The sequence below is a fragment of the Motacilla alba genome, chromosome 1A (assembly GCF_015832195.1).
Source record: "Motacilla alba alba isolate MOTALB_02 chromosome 1A, Motacilla_alba_V1.0_pri, whole genome shotgun sequence".
Classification (NCBI taxonomy): domain Eukaryota; kingdom Metazoa; phylum Chordata; class Aves; order Passeriformes; family Motacillidae; genus Motacilla; species Motacilla alba.
Window position 1 is genome coordinate 15,491,468 of NC_052031.1, and position 19,597 is coordinate 15,511,064.

General features: G+C 45.2%; 1 protein-coding gene across 2 annotated transcripts; it reads right to left on the minus strand.

The window, feature by feature from the left end:
- Positions 1–511: 511 nt before the first annotated feature.
- LOC119708328 (histone H2B 5-like) lies at positions 512–19,584 on the minus strand. Of its 2 annotated transcripts, none has more exons than XM_038154584.1 (2): positions 19,335–19,584; positions 512–5,106 (listed from the first exon to the last, which is right to left on the minus strand). In XM_038154584.1, exon 2 carries the CDS (start codon positions 5,072–5,074, stop codon positions 4,694–4,696), a length of 381 nt encoding a protein of 126 aa, XP_038010512.1. In that variant the 5' UTR covers positions 5,075–5,106; positions 19,335–19,584; the 3' UTR covers positions 512–4,693. The 2 variants fall into 2 exon arrangements, with proteins under 2 accessions (XP_038010512.1, XP_038010511.1); XM_038154583.1 differs by having other exon boundaries at positions 512–5,103; positions 19,335–19,583.
- Positions 19,585–19,597: the final 13 nt, after the last annotated feature.

A 19,597-nucleotide genomic window follows, 5' to 3' on the forward strand; every position in this document is an offset into this window, starting at 1 on the left:
ATATAAACTTCTCAGAGTCCAAGAAAAGATGTTTCTAGTGTTAGCAATTGTTAATTCAGATCAACAGAAATTCTAAATGTGCATAGAATGCTTCTTCAGCCACAGAATCTCACATTGCTCAGTCCAAACTGTTTCTGCTTTGGGGTAAATGATGGGTGCCAGGCAGAGCACACCCTAAACAGGAGCGTGGCAAGGACAGATTGCAGGCTCAGCTCTGCCTGGGACAAGATCATTGGAAGGGCTTGAGAAAAACAGATGTTTATGCTGCAGTCATGTTTGGGTTGAGTGACACCCCATGAGGACTCCAGTGGCAGCCTGTGATATCCCTTCAGTGAGGGGTTCCTCTGGTTTTTGACTGGTTTTGATCCTCTGTCAGGATCAGCTGTGCTCCATCTCTGCTGGAAGGGTGGTTGCTGTCACCCCAGGTCTGGAGGAAATATGGAGAAGGAGAAATGCAGGGCTTGGGGAACACTAGTGATAAGGCAGAAGCAAAGACACCCCGACAGGTGGGTACCATTGACTTCCAACAGGCTGGAAGTTACATTTTATTCAGACACTTAACAGAAAGCAGGTAATTAGCACTAAAGTCATAACCCAGCAGCAATTTAACATGGATCATACTTGATGTAACACTTATTGTCAGAAAAACTCTGTGTACATAAGCCCGAGAGATACCATGCATGGAGTAAGCATGAAAGATTGCTCCCCAGGTGTGGTCCCAGGAAACTCTCCAAATTCTGTCAGTAAGTGATTCTTATTGTTCAGTTCCCATTCTTCCTTTCCCTGTAAACAATTTGATCTGGATGTAAACCATCAGGAAATGCTACGATGGAACAGATGCCCAGGGCTATGCAGAGGCCATGCCAAACTCTGCTCCAGGGGTGGCAGGGCTTGGGGCTACCCACAGGGCTGCCTCTCACCAGAGTGAAGGGTGCACAGGCCACAAACTCTACTGGGCAGGACTCTTTAGTGTCCCTTTGTGGAGCACACAGTTGTGTCCAGGACAGGCACTCATCCTCCACACTTGTTTTTGCTCGTGTTCCCCATGCTTGACTAAAAACCTGTCAGTCCTGAGCAGAGCAAGCCTCCACACAGGTGGCCACTCAGCTCCTCTGTAGGTTGAACTCTGCTGTGAAAGGCAGATGGACTTTAGGCCCTTCTGGGCAAGCAGGGTGGAAAATCTGAAGATCTATAGCAGCTTGTTTTTTCTTTTAAATTGTACATGAAAACAAGTAACAAATAACAAATACAGTGATATCCTTGGGGTTAATATGAGGTTAGTACCAAGGCTGTATTACCTTTTTCACCTTCCTTTCCAAATTTCAATCTGTAGTTGATTTACTTTAATTGGCAAAACACAGGCATGGCCCAGAGACGCTTTTGGGACTGCAGAGGGGATCAGGAAGGGACAGTGAGGCTTGGTATATTATCTTCAGTTTTAAAACATTTTCTCAATTCCAGAGCTGGAAATATGTATTCTTCAAAAGCACTGATCCTGTAGTGCAGAATCCATCTTCTGCAGCAAACCTCCTTACCAGAAAAGTAAAGTATGTCACACCTCAGATTACTCAGAGGACAATCAACCCTTGAACTTTTAGACCACCTTCTATTGCCTCTAATATTAAGGCTCAGCCCAAGCTTACCACATTCAAACTAATTCCCATTTAACTGCTGTGGATGGTGTCCTGTACATTAACTTCCCAAATGCTTTCTGTGTCAGTCCTAGCTTATACCAGCCTTGCCTTTCCTGCATCACCCCTTTGCTGGCACAAATGTCTGTACAACAGAGCAGCCACCAGAATGGGGTTAAAAACAAAGCTTGAAAGAAAGGAAAAAAATAAAAAAGGTTTAACATGGATCTGTTCCTCAGTCCTGTGCTTCACATTGCCAGGAGTGAGTGAAAAAAAGAATACAAATGGACAGTGAAGAGCAAATGATGCATAAAAAGACAACCTAAACTATAAATGCATGGACTGACCAGTTTCAGTCACATGGCTTTAGACACTATAAAAATCTTCATTAAGCCTTCAAGTATTTTTGTAGCTTTAAATCACTGGCTCTCCTCTCTCTGAAACAATCTCCAAAAATGGGGAGTCACAACAGTGGCAGAAGAAAATGGGACTGAGTATGAGTATGGAGGGAGCAGCTCTCATCCGAGTGCCCAGCCTCATTCCTGGCTCCCTGAGCTGCCCAGGAGACCATGGAGGGCCAATACCTCATTTTATTTTCCTGATTTCTTGCAGCCTGTGGAGACTCAAGTGGGACTTTGCTCTGCTCAAAAGAGCAAGAGTTTAGAGGCTGTGCCAGGTGATCCTGGGAGATGTGTGCCCTGGCTCACTGCTTGGACTGGAGAGGTTCATTCCACTCTGAATTCCTGCCTTCAAGAGAACTCCCCACAGGGATGAATTCTGACCTGCAGCTCACAGGGACAGAAGAAAAAAGCTCCAGCAATGCCATGCTTCACTCCCAACAGTTCCCTATGCATCATCCACTGCCTGGATTTCTTGTGGCACAGGTGTCAAGGATGGTGGCTCTAGGCCCACAGCAGCAGGGACAGATTCATCTTTGGTATCTGATTTTGACTATTTGACTGGAAACAAAAGCTTTGACTATTTGACTGGAAACAAGCTGTCACCTGCCAAGTGTCCTGGCCAAGCAATGCTGCCGATACTGAATACAGGTGCTCTTGCTGGGAGCTGCTCCTTGTGGGTGCTGGCACCCAGGGAGCTGGGCTTTGTTCTTTCTGAGAGCTGTCAGCAGAGATTCCTGCCGGCACCAGGCTGTGAAACACAGCTGTGTGGTGTCACTGAGCAGAGCATGGGAGGAAAGCCCCCTCTCAAGTGTGGAGTGCTCACTCCCAAAGCAGGGGTGTGTGAGCAGCCCATAAACAAACTGACCTTCACTCTTGCACAGAGACCACACAGGACCCCAGGCAGCTCTCAGGCTTCTGAGCAGGGCTGTGCCTCAGACCAACTGGAAAAATGACTGCAATGTGAATCTTCTGGAGCTGCAGAGTCCTACAGCTCCAAAAGCAACATAAATTTGCCAAAGGTCCCAATCATTCTCGAAGTGTAAAGAAACAGGATAGAGATAAAGGCAGGGGAAAGACAGAAATGCACTGCATGGCTGCTATTTTGGGATATGAATTTACCTTTTAATTAAAACAAGGTTCTGAAGCTTAGGAAGAATCTGCACCTAGTTCTGGATCCTATCTCCTTGCTGCTCCTTTTATTTACAGAGTAAGTTGCAGAAAGCTGTTGTTATTTTAGACATGAATATTTTTTATTTGATCGTTACTGCCTACCAGAGATTTTGATATTTTTTTAATGTTGGCTAATTTTGTGGTTTGAGTAGGAAGCTTCAATTTCACACCAGTTCTATACAGGCCCTTCTGCTATCCAGCAGTCTGGGCAAGATAAACCTGCAACCAAGACATTCCTCCCTTAACCTCTATGGCTTTATCATGATTTTATTATTGCTCACCTTACTGTGGACTTTGAAAAGATATGGGGAATATCTGAAGTAGTTTAAAACTATTTAATCTTTTAAATATCTGGGATGCAGGCAAGTGTCCCTATATATCCACCCAGCCCCCAGTTTTGCGTTTGCTTTCTAACTGCTGAATGAATAAGGGAGGGCAGGGCCCGGCGAGCTGCCTGCAGTGATCTCTGAGGGCAGCCAGCTTCCTCCCACCCCTCAAAATGCACTACCACCTGTGCTCCCACACCAGCTGCCTTCCCAAATCCTCAGTCCCTGCCCAAAACATCTGTGCTGTTTTCCTGCACCACCCTACTGCTCACTGGAGAGGGGATCCCCATGGGCACCACCCCATCTTGCCCACACTTATGGTGGAAGGGAACACCCAGGCAGCATCAAGGCAGGAGAAGTCTCTGAAAAGCAGCAGAATTAGCAATGTCTTGCATGCCAAAGCAAGTCCTAAGGCAGGCAGAGCAGCAGCCAGGAAAGACAGAGACCCACTCCCAACATCCCACCTTGTCCATCCCTCCGCCTCAGCACAAGGTGGGAGGCAGTGGGCAGCTCTAGCACCAGCACCCTCATCCTGCTCCATGGCTCATCCATCAGGAGCAAGGAGGAGGATTAGTGCTCGGTATCAACGTGGGCATCTGCCTGCCTGCCAGGCTTGCTCTTTAAAACAGGCTGTCAAGCACAGATAGCTGTTGAATCAATATGTGCCTGGTAGCTGTTGATGCCACTTCTGTCAGCACAGGGTGGGCTGAGCCACTGCACACCAGGAGGGATTTAGGCTCTGAGAGAGAGGATGCAGCGCTGACTCTTCAGTACCCATATCAGATGACTGTGAGAAAGCAGTCAAACAGGAAGACTTCAGTGATGGTGTCTCTGTGCTGCCGCTGCCAGTCCCCCCTCCCAGTGCCAAACATGAATGTTTGCCAAGCACAGAGGAGACTGGATATACCATGGCTGGTCAGCTCTTTGAATGAGATGTAAAAGCAGGGGCCTCCACTACCAGCCTCGACAAATCCTTTCCACATCCCGAGCAGATGATGAAAATCAGCTGACATCCAGACTGCTGTCTCCTCTTCCTCCGGGCAGCTTCTCAGGCTGCAAATTGCTGTGGATGATAGCTGTGACCGTTCCCCAGACCATGGCTGCCTACCTGTGCTGCTGTGGAGGGCCTGGTGCTCGATGGTCCTGTTGCAGAGGGGACACCCAGCTATTTGGAGCTGGTGTACTTGGTGACAGCCTTGGTGCCCTCTGAGACAGCGTGCTTGGCCAGCTCGCCGGGCAGCAGCAGGCGCACGGCCGTCTGGATCTCCCGGGAGGTGATGGTGGAGCGCTTGTTGTAGTGTGCCAGGCGGGAGGCTTCCCCAGCAATGCGCTCAAAGATGTCGTTGACGAAGGAGTTCATGATGCCCATGGCCTTGGAGGAGATGCCGGTGTCAGGATGGACCTGCTTCAGCACCTTGTAGACGTAGATGGAGTAGCTCTCTTTCCTGCTTTTGTGACGCTTCTTATCACCCTTCTTCTGGGTCTTGGTCACGGCTTTCTTGGAGCCCTTTTTGGGGGCTGAGGTTGACTTTGCTGGCTCTGGCATCCTGAGAGCTCTTTCGCTGTGTCTTGGAGCTGCTTAAACAGAACATAAAAAAAATCGAATTATTTTTTCACCTTCTACGGAATAATTGTACTGCAAGATGAGAGAGTCTGATTTGGAGGCAAGCAACAGCTCAGACTCTGAGACAAACACTGCATGACCCTGTACGAGCATTTTTGAACTGCCAGCAAGAATTTCTCTGGGTTGTGTATGGTTTTTTCTGGTTTTCTGTTTAAATACCTACAACACTGGCCTTGTCAACATCTCTGAACACAAGCCTAATTGGCATCTACTCAGTAAATATGAGATGGAGCCTGAACATCTTTCTGAGAAGAACACTGCAGTTCCAAAGAAAACACTAACTGCAGCATGGATTAAATCAAACCTTGCTGGAGTGGGCCCAAGACTGTTGCAAGGCATCACTGCAGGCACACGAGACAGGTCAAAATATTTTATGTGATTTACAATTTCCAATAAACCCTTTTTATTTGCATGTAGATAGAAGTTTACTTTGAGAGTGCTTGCATTTCTGTGGCTATTGTTTAACACTGTGTTTTCCAGTGAAATATAAAAAATAACACAGTTTTAAGCTAGCTGGCTGAGCTACAGGAATATATCAGTATTCACATTTGCTATCAAAAATACTAGAGAGTAGAAAAGCTTAGAGGAGGTGGCAGGAATCACCTGGCCAAGAAACAGAAATATGGATAGGAGTCAAAAAGCAAAGTGCTTTCAGGCTACATGTTGATGGAAAAAATATTTCCTGTTATTTGATGCTTTTTGCTTTCAAGAGAGCAAGCCTTTGCTGGACAGTTTACACTAAAGATGCCTGATCCTCCCTCTGAGTTTTTCTTCATTAGGTCACAACTTGCAGAGCCATGACCTGCAGCTGACTGCTCTCATCCAGAAGCGCAGTAACAAAAAACCAGTATGTAAACCCATGAAAAAACTGTGTGCCTGCCCTACACTACAAATTTACATGTGCTTTACTTTATGGACCAAGGGGAATAACTGTGTTACAACCTGGTAAACGGTTTTGTGTTTCAGAGAACACTTCAAATGCTCCCTTGAAAGACAAGGCTTCTCCGGGTTTTGCTGGAGGATAAGCTTACAGCATCACCCCAGGGCTTGGGTTTTACGGCTCTGCATCTCCTTTGAAGATGACCTAGGAAGTACAGTCTGCTGGCCAAGAGAGACGAGTAGAGAAAAAAGAGCTTCAGGGCTGATGGCACATGGGAAAATGGATAGAAGTAAACAGTAGAGAGAAAGCTGGGATGTAACATATGGTCTGCACACTCTGAGTAACAGAGAAGGACCTAAACAGTGCCTGTGCCAAGGCAATGGCTGCATGCTCAGCTCTGCCTCTCCTCCTTGGCAAAGAGTGAGTGAGATGTCTGATTTCTCTTTCTCCATCTGCAGTCACAGCCAGATGCAGCAGCACTGCTGCAAACAAGACTTTACGGAGTTCCTGATTGCTCCCTGTGGGAGGAGACACCTTTGATCCTGAGGCTGGATTTATGTGCCCACCCACACCTCAGTGGGCACCATCTCCTGCTTCCAAATCACCTCCATGGCTCCAAACCAGCCTGTGTGATGCTGCATCCTGCCTGCAGTGAGCACCAGGGCACTGCTGGCTGCTCTGCCCGAGGAGGCACCAGGGCTGGGCTCTGCCACCCACATGGCCTGGTAGCCACTGGGCAAGGGCCAGCACTCGGCACTTCAGGCAGGGCTATGCCCAGCTGCAAGGGCAGGCTGGCAGTGCTTGGGATGCTGTGGAGTGGGGAAGAAAGGTCTCCACTACAGCCCTCCAAAGCACCCTCCTGTCCAGAAGCTGAAGTCAGCACTAGTGTCCTTAGAGCTGGGTTTCTGCTCCAGAAAAGCAGTTCCTTCTCCAAAGATGTGATTTTCATGTGCTAAGTTTTTGACTCTGCCACCTCATGTCCTTTTTTAATTTTTTCTGGCATTCTTCCCAGTGGTAGCATTTGGAATGGCAAGTGCTGGACTGCCCCAAAAGTTCTGGACACCTTTCAAAACTAACACCTGCCCCCTTAAACACAACATTTTCTTCCTCTGGTGAAATCACAAGTTTTCTTCTTTTTTTTTTTCTATTTGGGAAGCAGTATTGGTTAAAGAAATCCTCTACTGCTCTGTTTGTAAACTTGAAAGTATGCCTTTTCAATGGAAAATGATTTTTCTACAGGAAGAAATAACTGTGCACTTGCTCCTTTTTCTTTTGAGCTCATTTCCTCACTGAAAAACACCACAAGTGAAAAATGCAAATGAGTATTTCCTAAACATTTTGAAAAGTATGTCCTTCTAAAATAAGTATTAATTTTAAAGTGCACTTCTACTGCAGCTTTAAAAAAAATGAATAGAGAGCCCAACAGGCACCAGTGATTTCAGAGGGCTCCAGAACAGGTCACATCTACAGGACATTTGTGTCCATTTGTTCAGCCAACACCCTTGGGTAGCACAGCCCAGATCTCACTCCCCTCCCATGCATGACTGCAATGGGGGAAGCAATGATGCTGAAGTTCAGAGATCAGCACAAAAGCTTGTGCTTCTCTCCACCCATTTCTTTGCAGCTGACTGTTTAACAGGCAAATAACACCTTCTTTGAAAACAGGTTGTGCTCTCTGTGGTTTTTTTGGGCAGTGCCTAGCAGGCAGAGCCTGAGTGCATTTGCCAGGTGCTAAATAAATAATGTTAATAATGGTCAACAGTATCACCAATCCTTCTGTCAACAGTGCAATGCAACCCACAGCAGGTGCTGCTCAGGTATAAAGACAGAACCAGTGGGATTATTCCCAAAGTGTCCCTGTGGAGGGTTTGTTGAGGAAAACAAAAAAGTGACATTTAAAAGAATGGTTTCTTTTTATAAAAAATAGCTGCATATCTTTGTTTCCTTAAGGAAAAAAAAAAAAAAAGGAAAAAAGAGAGAGAGTTGGAGAGAGAACCTGAAGAGGTTAGTAATTATTGGTTTGTATTTTGGAAGCATTGCCAGCATGACTGACTTCTCTACTGTGAGGTAGACCAAGCATTGGGTACAGGTTGCTCAGAGAGGTTGTAGGATCTCCACCCTTGGAGATACTCAAAATCTAACTGTACACAACCCTGAGAAACCTGCAGTGGCTGACCCTGCTCTGAGCATGGACTGGACTAGATGTTTACCAGAGGCACCTCCAACCTCGTCCTATGTGCAACATCTGGAGACTGAAACTGGGTAGAACACATACTTTATGAGTTGTGTTCCCTTGATTGACATTTCCCATGGGATACTGCAGCCTGAGAGTCCCACATGGACTCCTAAGGCTTCTTGGTGTTCACCTCCAGGTCCAGGCCACTGAGGTCCCTGGGATGAAGGGTATGGCCATGCAAGAGAAGGCACATTCAAGCAGCACAATTGGAAAGTTTCAGGTTTTGGAGAAAAATCTCTGGGAACATTTTTTTCTTTATGGCTTTGTATGCTCTGAGTAAAATCAGTTATCAGTGCTGGCAGTTTCTTCCTTCCTCAGAAAACCAACAACAAAACCAACCACAGTAATTTTTCCAGCCAGTTCCAAGCAGCAGCCTGACTGCTGCCAGAAACCAGAGCGGTGCCGAGTGACAGATACATCTTCCTTTGTGTTGACATTCCTTTCTTCAGCATCATTAAAGAGAAACTGAATGGAAAAACATATTCAAAGATACAAATCACCACAGTCTCTCAGATCTGAAATGGGAGAGGAGCCCTGCTGAGAAATCCCACGTGGAACCTGATGCTGTCTCTTATCCCCAGGCTTGATATATCAGTGGAGAGAGACAAGCAGGGAAGCTCCTGCAAGATTTTTGTTCATTTTTGGCCTTGCTGCTGGGTCTGTAGGACCAGTGCCAGGCTGCTGCCAGCAGTGTGCATGGGTAACCGTGGGTGGACTGTGAGCTGGCCTTTTGGACCTCTCCTCATGCAGGGCTGGAAACAGCACTCAAATTTTTTTAACTTTTTTTTCTTTTTGAAAGCTGTCCTTAAAAAGCTATGATGAGCTCTGGGGCATTCACTGTATATCCCCATGCTCTTTCTGTAATTTCCTTTTCAACCTTACATTTCTAGAACCAGCATTTTGTTCTTAGGAGGTTTTGGTGACAAATTAAATATTTGTAGGAAAAAACTCGAGCTCTCATCTTTTGGACATCTGAAATTCTGATATTTGTTAATCTTCTGATGTTCTACTTTAATACTTGCTAGAGCAAATGAGAACCAACAGATAGCTGCTGATAATTCTGCCCCTTAAATAGGAATGTTCTGTCCAATTATTGTCCCTTTCTTCATTTTCTCCAACTATATAAAAGAAAGAATACTTTGCTTTATTCCTGCATGCCAAGAATGAAATTTGCCTAATGAAATTTGCTGCTGCTTTTTGTTTAATTTTCTTTGAAACACAAAGGGTAAAAAATCAGGGAATGTTTCCACCAAAAGGAAAAGGCTTTCTGATGGATTCACCTGCTCTGAAACACTTGTGAGATCTGGTAAATATAGTTTACAAATTACAATGTGTCAGCAAATGACTGTTATTGGAAAAGAGAATTTCTGCAAACTGCAAATCCTCTTCCTTTTATTATGTATGGCCATCTACTATTATGCAAGAACTTGTTCATCTGTCAGGTGTCATTATATAGTCATAGTTGAGAAAACAAACAATATTTGTGATTATTTGGTAGCAAGCTCTGCCTCAGGTATAAAGCAGATCAGAAGCATGATGAGTCATTGTGAGACATTGGTGATGTTGCCTCGTGCAAAAACTGATAGTTGTATTTTGGTCTGAAAAGACTTTTTCCCTTGGTATGTTGTCTAGCATGTGATGATGAGGTAATATTTGCTTTGAAGTAAGGAGGAGGAGAATTTCCTAGATTAAGGTAAACTAATCTGAAATGCCTGATTTCTTCCAATGGTGGAGATCCAAGGTTTCCCCCCAAGTAATCCAGTAACAGCACTAAGACCCCATCCTCAGTTCCCCATGCTCTGCTGCATTTTATATCTCTGTTCCCGTAAGGTTTTCATTTAAATGGCTACCTTGCAAAACTGGATATACACAAGCAGTTTTCTAGTGAACAGAGGACTGTGACTACAGGTTAAAACTGAAAATGACCTCTACTCACTGACAAAGAAAGAAATGCTACAAACTCAGTCCCTGACACAGACCCATGATGCTCACATAGATCTTCAGATTTCTTTAGAACAAATACAAGCAGAACAGAGCACTGTGTCCAGGCTCTTTGACTGATACTTATCTTGCTTGTGTTAACCCATTGCTTGGGAGTTCTGTACAGAATACTACAGAAATCTTTTCTGTTCTTTTCCATAATTTCAATTTATGATTTTTAGAAAGCATATTTCTAATCACCAGTAACAGCTGTAATTTCTTGTGCTACTTCTGCCCAAGTTGCAAGTACTTCTCAAGGCCGTAGGGGTATCAATCAGAGATTTTGTATTATTACCTACAAAGTAAGGAGCAGGACCCTACATCATTCTCTGCAGAGAAGATACGCTGAAATTTTAAAGAAAATAAAATCTTAGCCATGCGTCAAGTAGAGCAATAGAGAGACAATGCTGCAAGAAGAATGACTGTCAGGAGACTAAACACTGCAGTCCTTATGCTGATTTAAAGACTGTCTGAAGTCAATGGGGATTTAACACAGGTCTGAAAGCACGTGTGAAATGTTTAGAGATGCTCAGACCAACAGCTGACATGGATTTCCACTGGAATCCAAAAGGCTCATTACTTCACAAAAACCAGACTTCATATTTTATCAAGGTTTTGTTAGTGTTAATAAAGGAGTACTTAAAAAAGCTTTATTATCTGCTCTTTGTAAGAGTACTCATTGTATACTTGCTTTGGGATAGCTCCCATCTACAGGCTTGAGCAAGTATCCAATAAATACATAAAGGAGAATGATGTTTTCCATGGACCCATACCTCTTAAATGTATGAGGGGTACACCCAGTACCAGCACCTGCTACAACTACACTCCAGCCAGCTTTCCCACAGAGGGTCAGGCTTTCAGAGAAACCTGTAGGAGTTAGATTTGATGATCCTTGTGGGTCCCTTCCATCTTGGACCATTCTGTGATTCTGTATTGTCACAACCATCCTCAGGAAGTCCAAAAGAGAACACAAGCACGCTCACTTCCTTCCTGATGTTTTATCAATAACTCAAAACCTCACACATGAAATGCAGCATGAGCTTCCTCTCCAAGTTTCAGAATCATGAGGATTTTCTGCTTCTGCCATGAATCCTTTCATCAGGCAACAGCCTTCTTTTCCCTTCATATCCCACTTCAACTCAACTGGACCCACTGGGAGTCAGCCTGTCAGCAGCAAGCCCGTGTTCAATTGCAGGGTTTAGCTCCCATCCTCAGACTAACTCAGCAAAATTGCTCTGGAGGTAGGGAGAGGTCACAGCCTGCTAACCACGTAAGGGCAGCTGATGTCCAAACAACCTGGGACAATCCTGCTGGGCAGAAGGAGCAAGACATCACAGCAGCTCCACTGCTCACAAGCATCACAAGCTCTACATATCTTTTTGGTGGTTTGCCAAGTACAGACTAGTGGAGATGGGTGTGAGAACCAAAATCATAAATGACTGGGCTCTGTAATACCAATGGAAGAAAGATACTTTACTTATTCCATGACAACCTATGCTATTGAAAATAAAACCTGCAGATTTGAAACAAATTGCTCTGTGCTGTATCAAAAATGAAAATCACTTGCTCTTTATCCACATAATTTCAATTTCTCTGGAAAAGGAGGAGAGCAAAACCTCACTAAGGCTGCTATATCTAAATAACTCCTTCTTCAGTGGAACCATGGTCTCTAAACTAGTAATGACAATAAGCCTAAAGAACTGCTATCACATTTAAGCAAACTATTTTTATGCATTTTATGGAGTAATAGAGAATGATCGAAATTCTAGACTATTTTCATAAGTGCTGAAAAAGGCATCCATTAAAATGTGCTGATTCAGCCATTCAGCCAAAAATAGGAGAGAAGCTACAGCCCAACACCTGCAGGCCGTAAGGAGAGAGTGGGTGGGAGAGGGAGAAGAAGCTCCACCAACAACTGAGAGCTGCTCTGAGTTAAGGTAGGAGTTATGTGGGAACCAGTGCAGACACATGCAGCACCTCTTCCTCTTACACACCCCACAGCCAGGCTTTAGCAGGCTCCTGTAACCCTCTTCCAGTGCCACGGATAATTGGTGTAGCAAAAAGAAACAAAAGCTGAGATTGTACCCCAAAATGTGTACTTTGGCCAAACGACACTGACTGAGAACAAAAGTCTGGACATAAACCCATGCTGAAGTGGAAAGCTATGTGCCCATATTAGGCTGAAGACCAGACCAAGGTCATTAAGGGTTTTATGAGTGATGTGATAGGTACATCACAATGTAGTGATCTACCTATGTAGTTACCACATATTCTCAATGCCATGGATAAAATAAACCCAGCAAAGGTATCTATATGGGTAGATATCAAGGTATCTATATGGGTCTAAGGCATGTATGCTCAACAGACCTGGATGTTGCCACCACCAAGTCTGCCCCTACACGGGGAGAAAGGGTCAGGCAAGGGCATGATGTGTGCAGCTGTAATCAATCATGACCGACATCCCTTCTGAACGAGTCTCTCACTTCAATCATCACTTCCCAGTTACATTACTCACATTTCAGCAAGTCCTGAAAATGGTTTCAGAAAAAAAACAGCAGAAAGCACGCAATCAAAAATGTCAGGGATACGTGAAAGCTGCTTTATAATGGTGGTAAAGCCTGCGAACAGACTGTAAACACAGGAGATGGGGTACCAGACAGGTATACCCAAAAGGATTGCATGCCATGCCACAAGCTAAAGGACAGCAAGTGGCACAGCATCTGATTTCATTTCTACAAGATACTGAAAATACTGTAATGTGTGTATTAATAATTAATTTGGCACGGTAAAAGCAATTTTACTGTAAAACAAAGATGTGTGACTATTACTGGAGCCTGCAGGGAAACAAAGATAAATGTCCTTCCCCAGATCTCGCATCATTCAATAACCGGATTGGGAACACGATCCAAGACTACTGACACTTTTTTCTGCTGCTGCCACCAGATCACATTACCACAGGCAGAGAGTCCTCTGAGCATTAGAGGTCATCTTCTGTAGGAAACAGGAAAATGGAGAGTCTATTAGATGGAAGGAGAGGAGAGAAGCAGGGCTGGGACAGCCAGCTCTGACAAAGCTCTCCTGAAGAGGCAAGCTGGCTTTTCTCCAGAAACAGACAGGGGCAAGCACTAAAGACACAAGATTTATTGAAGGTAAAAGTAAACTCTGAAACAAGAACTGACAATAAACAGTTTTATAATGTTCATGAATAAATTTACACTGGAGAGGAAAGGGAACCTCACTTTCATCCTTACTTGGAACTGGGAGGATAAAGGCAAGGGAGGAGGGGAGAAAGACAAAGAAATCCATCCCTTCCATATTTCAAAGACAAAACTTTATATTATAAAAATTCTAGGAAATGGCTCTAGCATAGCAAGTAACTGCTCTACATTAACCAGGCAATATTTTTCTATGGTGCTGTGCTACTGAAGAATTGTTATCAGAATGCACAGATGTCTTTCACTTTGTACTTCTCTTTCCTTTATTCTTTTATTTATTGTTCCTTCCTTCTTTTTCTCACATCCGTTACAAGTGCCAGGAGGTTCAAAGCCCCAGCAGGTCTGCTGCCACTTGGTCCAGTCTCACATGTGGTATTCGTACAGAGACTACCACAGCACTTTGAACAGCCACAGGGTTGAAAAACTGGTAGCTCTCCAGAAACTTTAGAAGAAATGGCTGTCAAGTTAGCCCATGCCCAAATTCCACACTGTACGAATTACTTGTGAATAGTGGTTTGATTTACCTCTAATTTGCGATAGCATCATTATTGCATGAATTTAGTGTGCTAGTCACCATGCTGATGCAAGCTAAAAAACACCATGTCCCTTCCAGAGAAGTCAAGCTATAACTGGGGATACACCAGTATTTACATCAGGCAAGGATGCAAAGAGCAATATGCTGAAGACTTGGTTGCAACCACTAGACCAGCAGTGAAGAAAATGGGGGCTGCTGGACAAAATGACAGCGGTCCTGAATGGTCTGTAGCAATTAGAACAATTAAATGTAAAGCTCACTTTTCAAAACTCAGAAAGACAGCAGGTTTAAAATGCCAGTGGAGTGCCATATTAGCTGTACAATACTGTTATTTTTAACCATCCTTGGCTCCATCCTCCCACATTCACTTTCCTCTTTAGCTTTCCATGCCCTTAGTTTCCCCACAGCTTTAGTCCAACAGTCTCCCAAGCTGTTTCTTCCTCAGATGAAATGCTCACCCTTTGCTCTTCTCCCTCCCTGCTGGTGCCTCTCCCAGCACACTCCCTCCACAGAGCTCATTAGTGCCTCTGCTTCCAGGAGCATATCTTTGCAGGTGACTGCTAAGTCCTTTTCTTGAGTTGTGTCCCAGTTATCAGGCAGCTGCAGTTGATAAGGAGGATGACTGGAGCTGGCCGGAGGACCCACAGTGCAGGAGAGGAGATAATATGGGGTTAATTCTGGCATGCAAGAAAGGGGAGGGTGGTACTGGAAGGTCCAGACAGCTGCAGCCTCCATATCCTCAGGGCAGAGCTGCCGCACCTGCAGTGCATTTTAAGACAAACACATCAAGAATAAAAACAGCCTATATTTATATTAGGTGTGGTCAGACAGCTCCTTCCTGACAGAATGCTGTCTGTCTCCCATCCTGTAGAACCCCACTTGTCACTCAGTCAATTTCCAGGTCCCCCAGAGGACCCAAAGAGGACTTCTGCCTTTCTGTCAAGGTGGAAGCAGCTTCCCTTCCCTATGCTTCCTTCTTTGATATTTACCAATGGTTCACTTCAGTCCTTTCAATTTTCTCCTTTCCTTCCTGTTCCTTGATTCTACCTGCCTTTGTGACAGAGAAATGAAGAGACTCTTACCAAATGCTTTCTCTGGCCTCTCTTTACACTTGATTTTATCTTTAAGAGCTGAGCTCTAAAATACCTTCCTTTCTGCCCTTCCCCTACGTCATTTCAAGAATGTCTTCAGAAAAAATGTCACATGCTTTCTGCCCCAGCTTTCTAGCATAACTCATGTCCTCTCTGTAACTCCCAACAACCTGCAGTGCTTCTATTCTCCTACCCTTTCTTCCATTGCCTCCTGTACAGACCACCTATTGCATTGCCACCTCTGTGTTTTGTTTTCATTTCTACCTTGCAGTCTTCTCTCATGCAGTATTTTCTGCTTGACAAGTATCAGTCTACTTCATATGATCTCTCTCCCCACAAGAGACAGAGTCACAGAGGTTACACAAACAGGTTATAAGGAACAGGTTATAAAGAGAGAAGATGTGATGTGCCCAAAGGCATGTCTGTCTTTCCTGACCCTGTCTAATATAGGCACTGCCTCTGACAAATTTTGCCCACTCTCATCCTTGATCATTGTGGCTAAAATCCCACAGTTTTCACCTCAGCACACAGCACCTGCAGTGATTACCTGGGGGATGCTCCTCTACCTTCAGCTGATGGATTTCAACTCTCCAGGTGACACATCTTGTGTCAGAGATATGTCCTCTACAAATGCAAACTCTCTCTTCCATGGTCCTCAGGTAAAGGTTATCTTTTAAAAAATAACACAGAAAACCTTGCTGCATTGGACCACCTATGTACTTTTACCAAATTCAGGAAAAAAACCCTCACCCTATTTTTATAGGAAGTTTTAAGGCTGGTTTGAAAGGTAAAGAATTCCTACTCCAAGAAGGTCGATGAAATAATATGACAAGGGTGGTGATTAAGTCTCACCACAAAGGAAAATGTTGAGTTGATGTAGGTGGCATATAAAACCCCCCACTCTCTTTATGAGTCAGGTAAGCTGCCAGAAAGCGGAGGTGGAATCCGTGGGATGGAGCTGTTTTCATTCCAGCCAGTTAGTAGTAAGCTCTTTGAACAACAACAAAAAAAAGTAGTTTCAATAATAAATTATATTTTAAAAAACTAAGACTCTTATTTAAATAGCGAAATCTAACAATTGCCCTTAATCCTCAACGACGGTGTTTGTAGTCAGTGACAGTCAAGAGAAAAAATTATTAAACAACTTTTCCCCCCACCCTCTGAGGTTAATGTAGCATTTTTGGATTATGCATCTATTCTTCCATCTCCCACCCAATGCATATGATCCTGCAGTCACAGCTCTCTCCTCTCCCTCTGGCACCAGAAAAAAGGGAAGCTGACAAGCTGAAATCCCAGTCTCACCCCACACAGAACCCTTTCCAGAGGAAGAGCTTAGCTCTGCTGAGGAGAAAGCATTTCTCCTCTTTCTGCATTTTTTAAGCCACTTTTGTGCAGCTATTTCTTCCAATAGCTGCACAAAATTGGCTTAACAAATGCATAAAACCAAACAACTGGGGGGAAGAAAGAAAAACCTTTTGTAAGGTCTTATTTTGGCTCAGTCCAGCATCCAAGGGATATTTCAAAGATATGGCAGTGTCTCTCACTTAAATTTTAAGTCTTTTTATTTATAAAAAAACCCTCTGAAATTGAGATATGTAAAATGAATGTCATTAGGTTCTTGAGTTTAAGGGGCTTAAAGTCCTCCTCAGGTACTGTCAGTGGGAGCACAATTTCTCAGTGCAGCCTGAGCAAGATGCTTTCTCAAGTACACATCTGAATTTAAGAACATTTCCCACATACTTAATTCTTTAGTCTACCCAACACATATATCTGAGGATGGGCAGGAGCTAAGAAAGGAATGAAATAGGATCAGACTATCAGCATCAGCAATTTCCTGTTTTCAGCTGGAGAGTGAAAGATGTGGAGTGGAAATATATGTATACACATACATACAGATAATATTAAAGTAAAATATATGCAAATGTAAGGGAGGAAAACGACAGTGACCAAAGGAACACCCTGAAGAAGAAATGTCAAGAGGAAGGTAGAGTTAGGCAGTGGACAGAAGTGAGATGTCAGAAAGAAGAGAGAGAAGGGGAGGGTTTAAAAAGAATGACACAGAGGGGGGAAAAAAGGGATGTAAGAAGAAGATATATGAAAGGGAACAAAAATGAGAGAGAAGACATGAGTAGACAAAAAACAGGGAGGAGGAAGGTAAAGTAATGAGCACAATGTTTGGTAAGGCAGAAATACTTAAGTATAAATAAGACACAGAAAAGAGAAACTCATAAGAAGGGCCACAAGAAGAAAAAAAGACCTTGCACAGCAGAGATGGGAAATGAGCAGCAGGAAAAAAAAAATCACCTGCTAGCACAGCACTTCTCAGAGTCACGGGTGAGAGGTGCTGCTGTCCCAACCAGGGACAGAGGCAAACCCTAGGAAGTGACAGGCTAAACCCAAGGAGAACAAAGGACAACACTGGCAGAAGATAATGATACCCTTGTACTAGGTTGTGGCCTTTTGTCTGAAACAGAAATCACAAAGGTCATTGAAATTGCTGCTTAAATCTTACATCTGATACTTGAAAAAAACCTCTTTCCCAATACAATGATTCTTCCCTCTCTCAATGCTGGGTTAAATTAATTACTCTACAGTTGTACCTCCCTGCTGGCGAAATAAACCCCAGACACCATTCTGCTCAAAGTAGACCTTTGTCTCTGGCTTCCTTTGCCTATAGAGGCTTCTGTAGAAATCCTTCAGTAGACAAAGGTAAATTTCCTGCAGCTCCAAAATCACCATGCTGGATTTGGCTAACATTAGTAAAAGGAGGAAAGAAAGAAGAAGGACACAGGGGTAAGCACTCAAGAAAAAAAAAAGCTTTTTTTTTATTTTGTTATTATAATTAGGAAATTTACCCAGTAGAGAGGGAAAGAAATTGCTGCCTGTAAATAAACTCTCACTCCTTTGAACATCAAATAATAGGAACAAGAGGGAGTGTGTGGGAAGTACATTCATATTATCAAATTCTTTCTGATATTAACCTATTCAATATAATGAAAACATAATCAGGAAAATAACATATTGTAACACAAATGCTATGGAGGCTATAGAGAAAAAACGCCAGGAAGATCAGTGTTCCCAGGGTAGCTCCAGTCTGAGAAACCAGAGCTTTATTAGTAGTAACAGGAGCAACATATGGAGATGAATGAAACCGTGTTTGTAAATGTGATATGCAATTGCACACTCTCATTTGGCTTTCCTTTTTCACGATCTGACTCAGCCTCCACACTCCCCCACCTTTTGATTCATAAATCCTTGATATCAGAAAATGAAAGAGTTACAAAGCCAGCATGCAAAGGGCATGAGATGACGTGAAACACAAGGATGCTGGTGAGCACAGAACGTGCCATCAATCACCAACCACCCTGCAAAGGGACAAATCTGCTGGAGATAAGCAGTGGAGACAGGGCCACCCTCTCCAGGGGCTCGCTGGAGGACGCCGCGCAGCAAAGCCCAGCTCATCTCCACTGCGCTAGAGGCGCATGCTGAGGCAGACAAATCTATTCCAAAATTGTATAATATTGCTTATGCTGCACAGCAGCCACTCGGTTAGGCAGCCCCTGCATCACCAAACCCGTGAGACTGGAGGTGAGAGGAATGAGAAATAAAAGGGCTTCCTATGGCATATACTCCCTGCATTTTTTAAGCTATGGAAAAAAGATCAGGGTTAACCACAAGCAACGCAAAACACAACAAATAGTGCACGAGCAACGGTTTACAGCCCTATACACTCACTAAATAATTAACAACCTCACAGAGCTTTGACACAGTGGGGGTCTGTACACGGGATAATCCCTTCCTTCCCTGGGGGCCGGGGCTCCACAGCATGTGCGCGGTCGGGCTGCAGACGGCCAGCCCAGCCCGCGGGCACCGCCGGCCCACCGCAGGCAGCGCCCGGCTGCGGCCCCCGGCCCTGCACGGCCGTGCCCCGGCCCAGGCTTCGCCTTCAGCCCCCGGTTAACCGGAGCGCACTGAGCTCCGGTTACCACTCCCACCACCGCAGCACTGGCAAGGCTGACACCGCTTCGGTGCATTCGCCAAGCCCGGAGAACGACGGAGCCCCGACTGTGCGGGGCTCAGGGTCGAGCTCAGGGCAGGGCAGGGCAAGGCTGGCCGCACACCGCATCGCGGGACGGCGGTGCGGCTGCTCGCACGCTCGGGCAGCGCAGCCCCGCTGCGGACACTGCGGCGTGCGGTGCCCAGCGCTGCCGCACCACGGGCAGCCGGCGCAGGGGAGGGTCTTGCCTGCTGGCCGTCTGGACTCCTCCGCAGGCGAGCTCCAGGCGCCGGCGTGGCGCGGGGCAGGTGCGCGCGGCGGGGCCGGGGGGCCGCTCGCTGCCGCTCCGTGCAGATCCGGCGGCCGCCGCGCCGGGTGGGCCGCGGCACCGGGACCCGCCTCCGGTCCCGACCAGTCTGCGACCGGCGGGGCGCCGCGCTGTGCGCCGCCGCTGCGGCCCGGGCCGCGCCGCACCGCCCATAGCCCGCCCGCCGGCTCCGCCCGCCCCCGC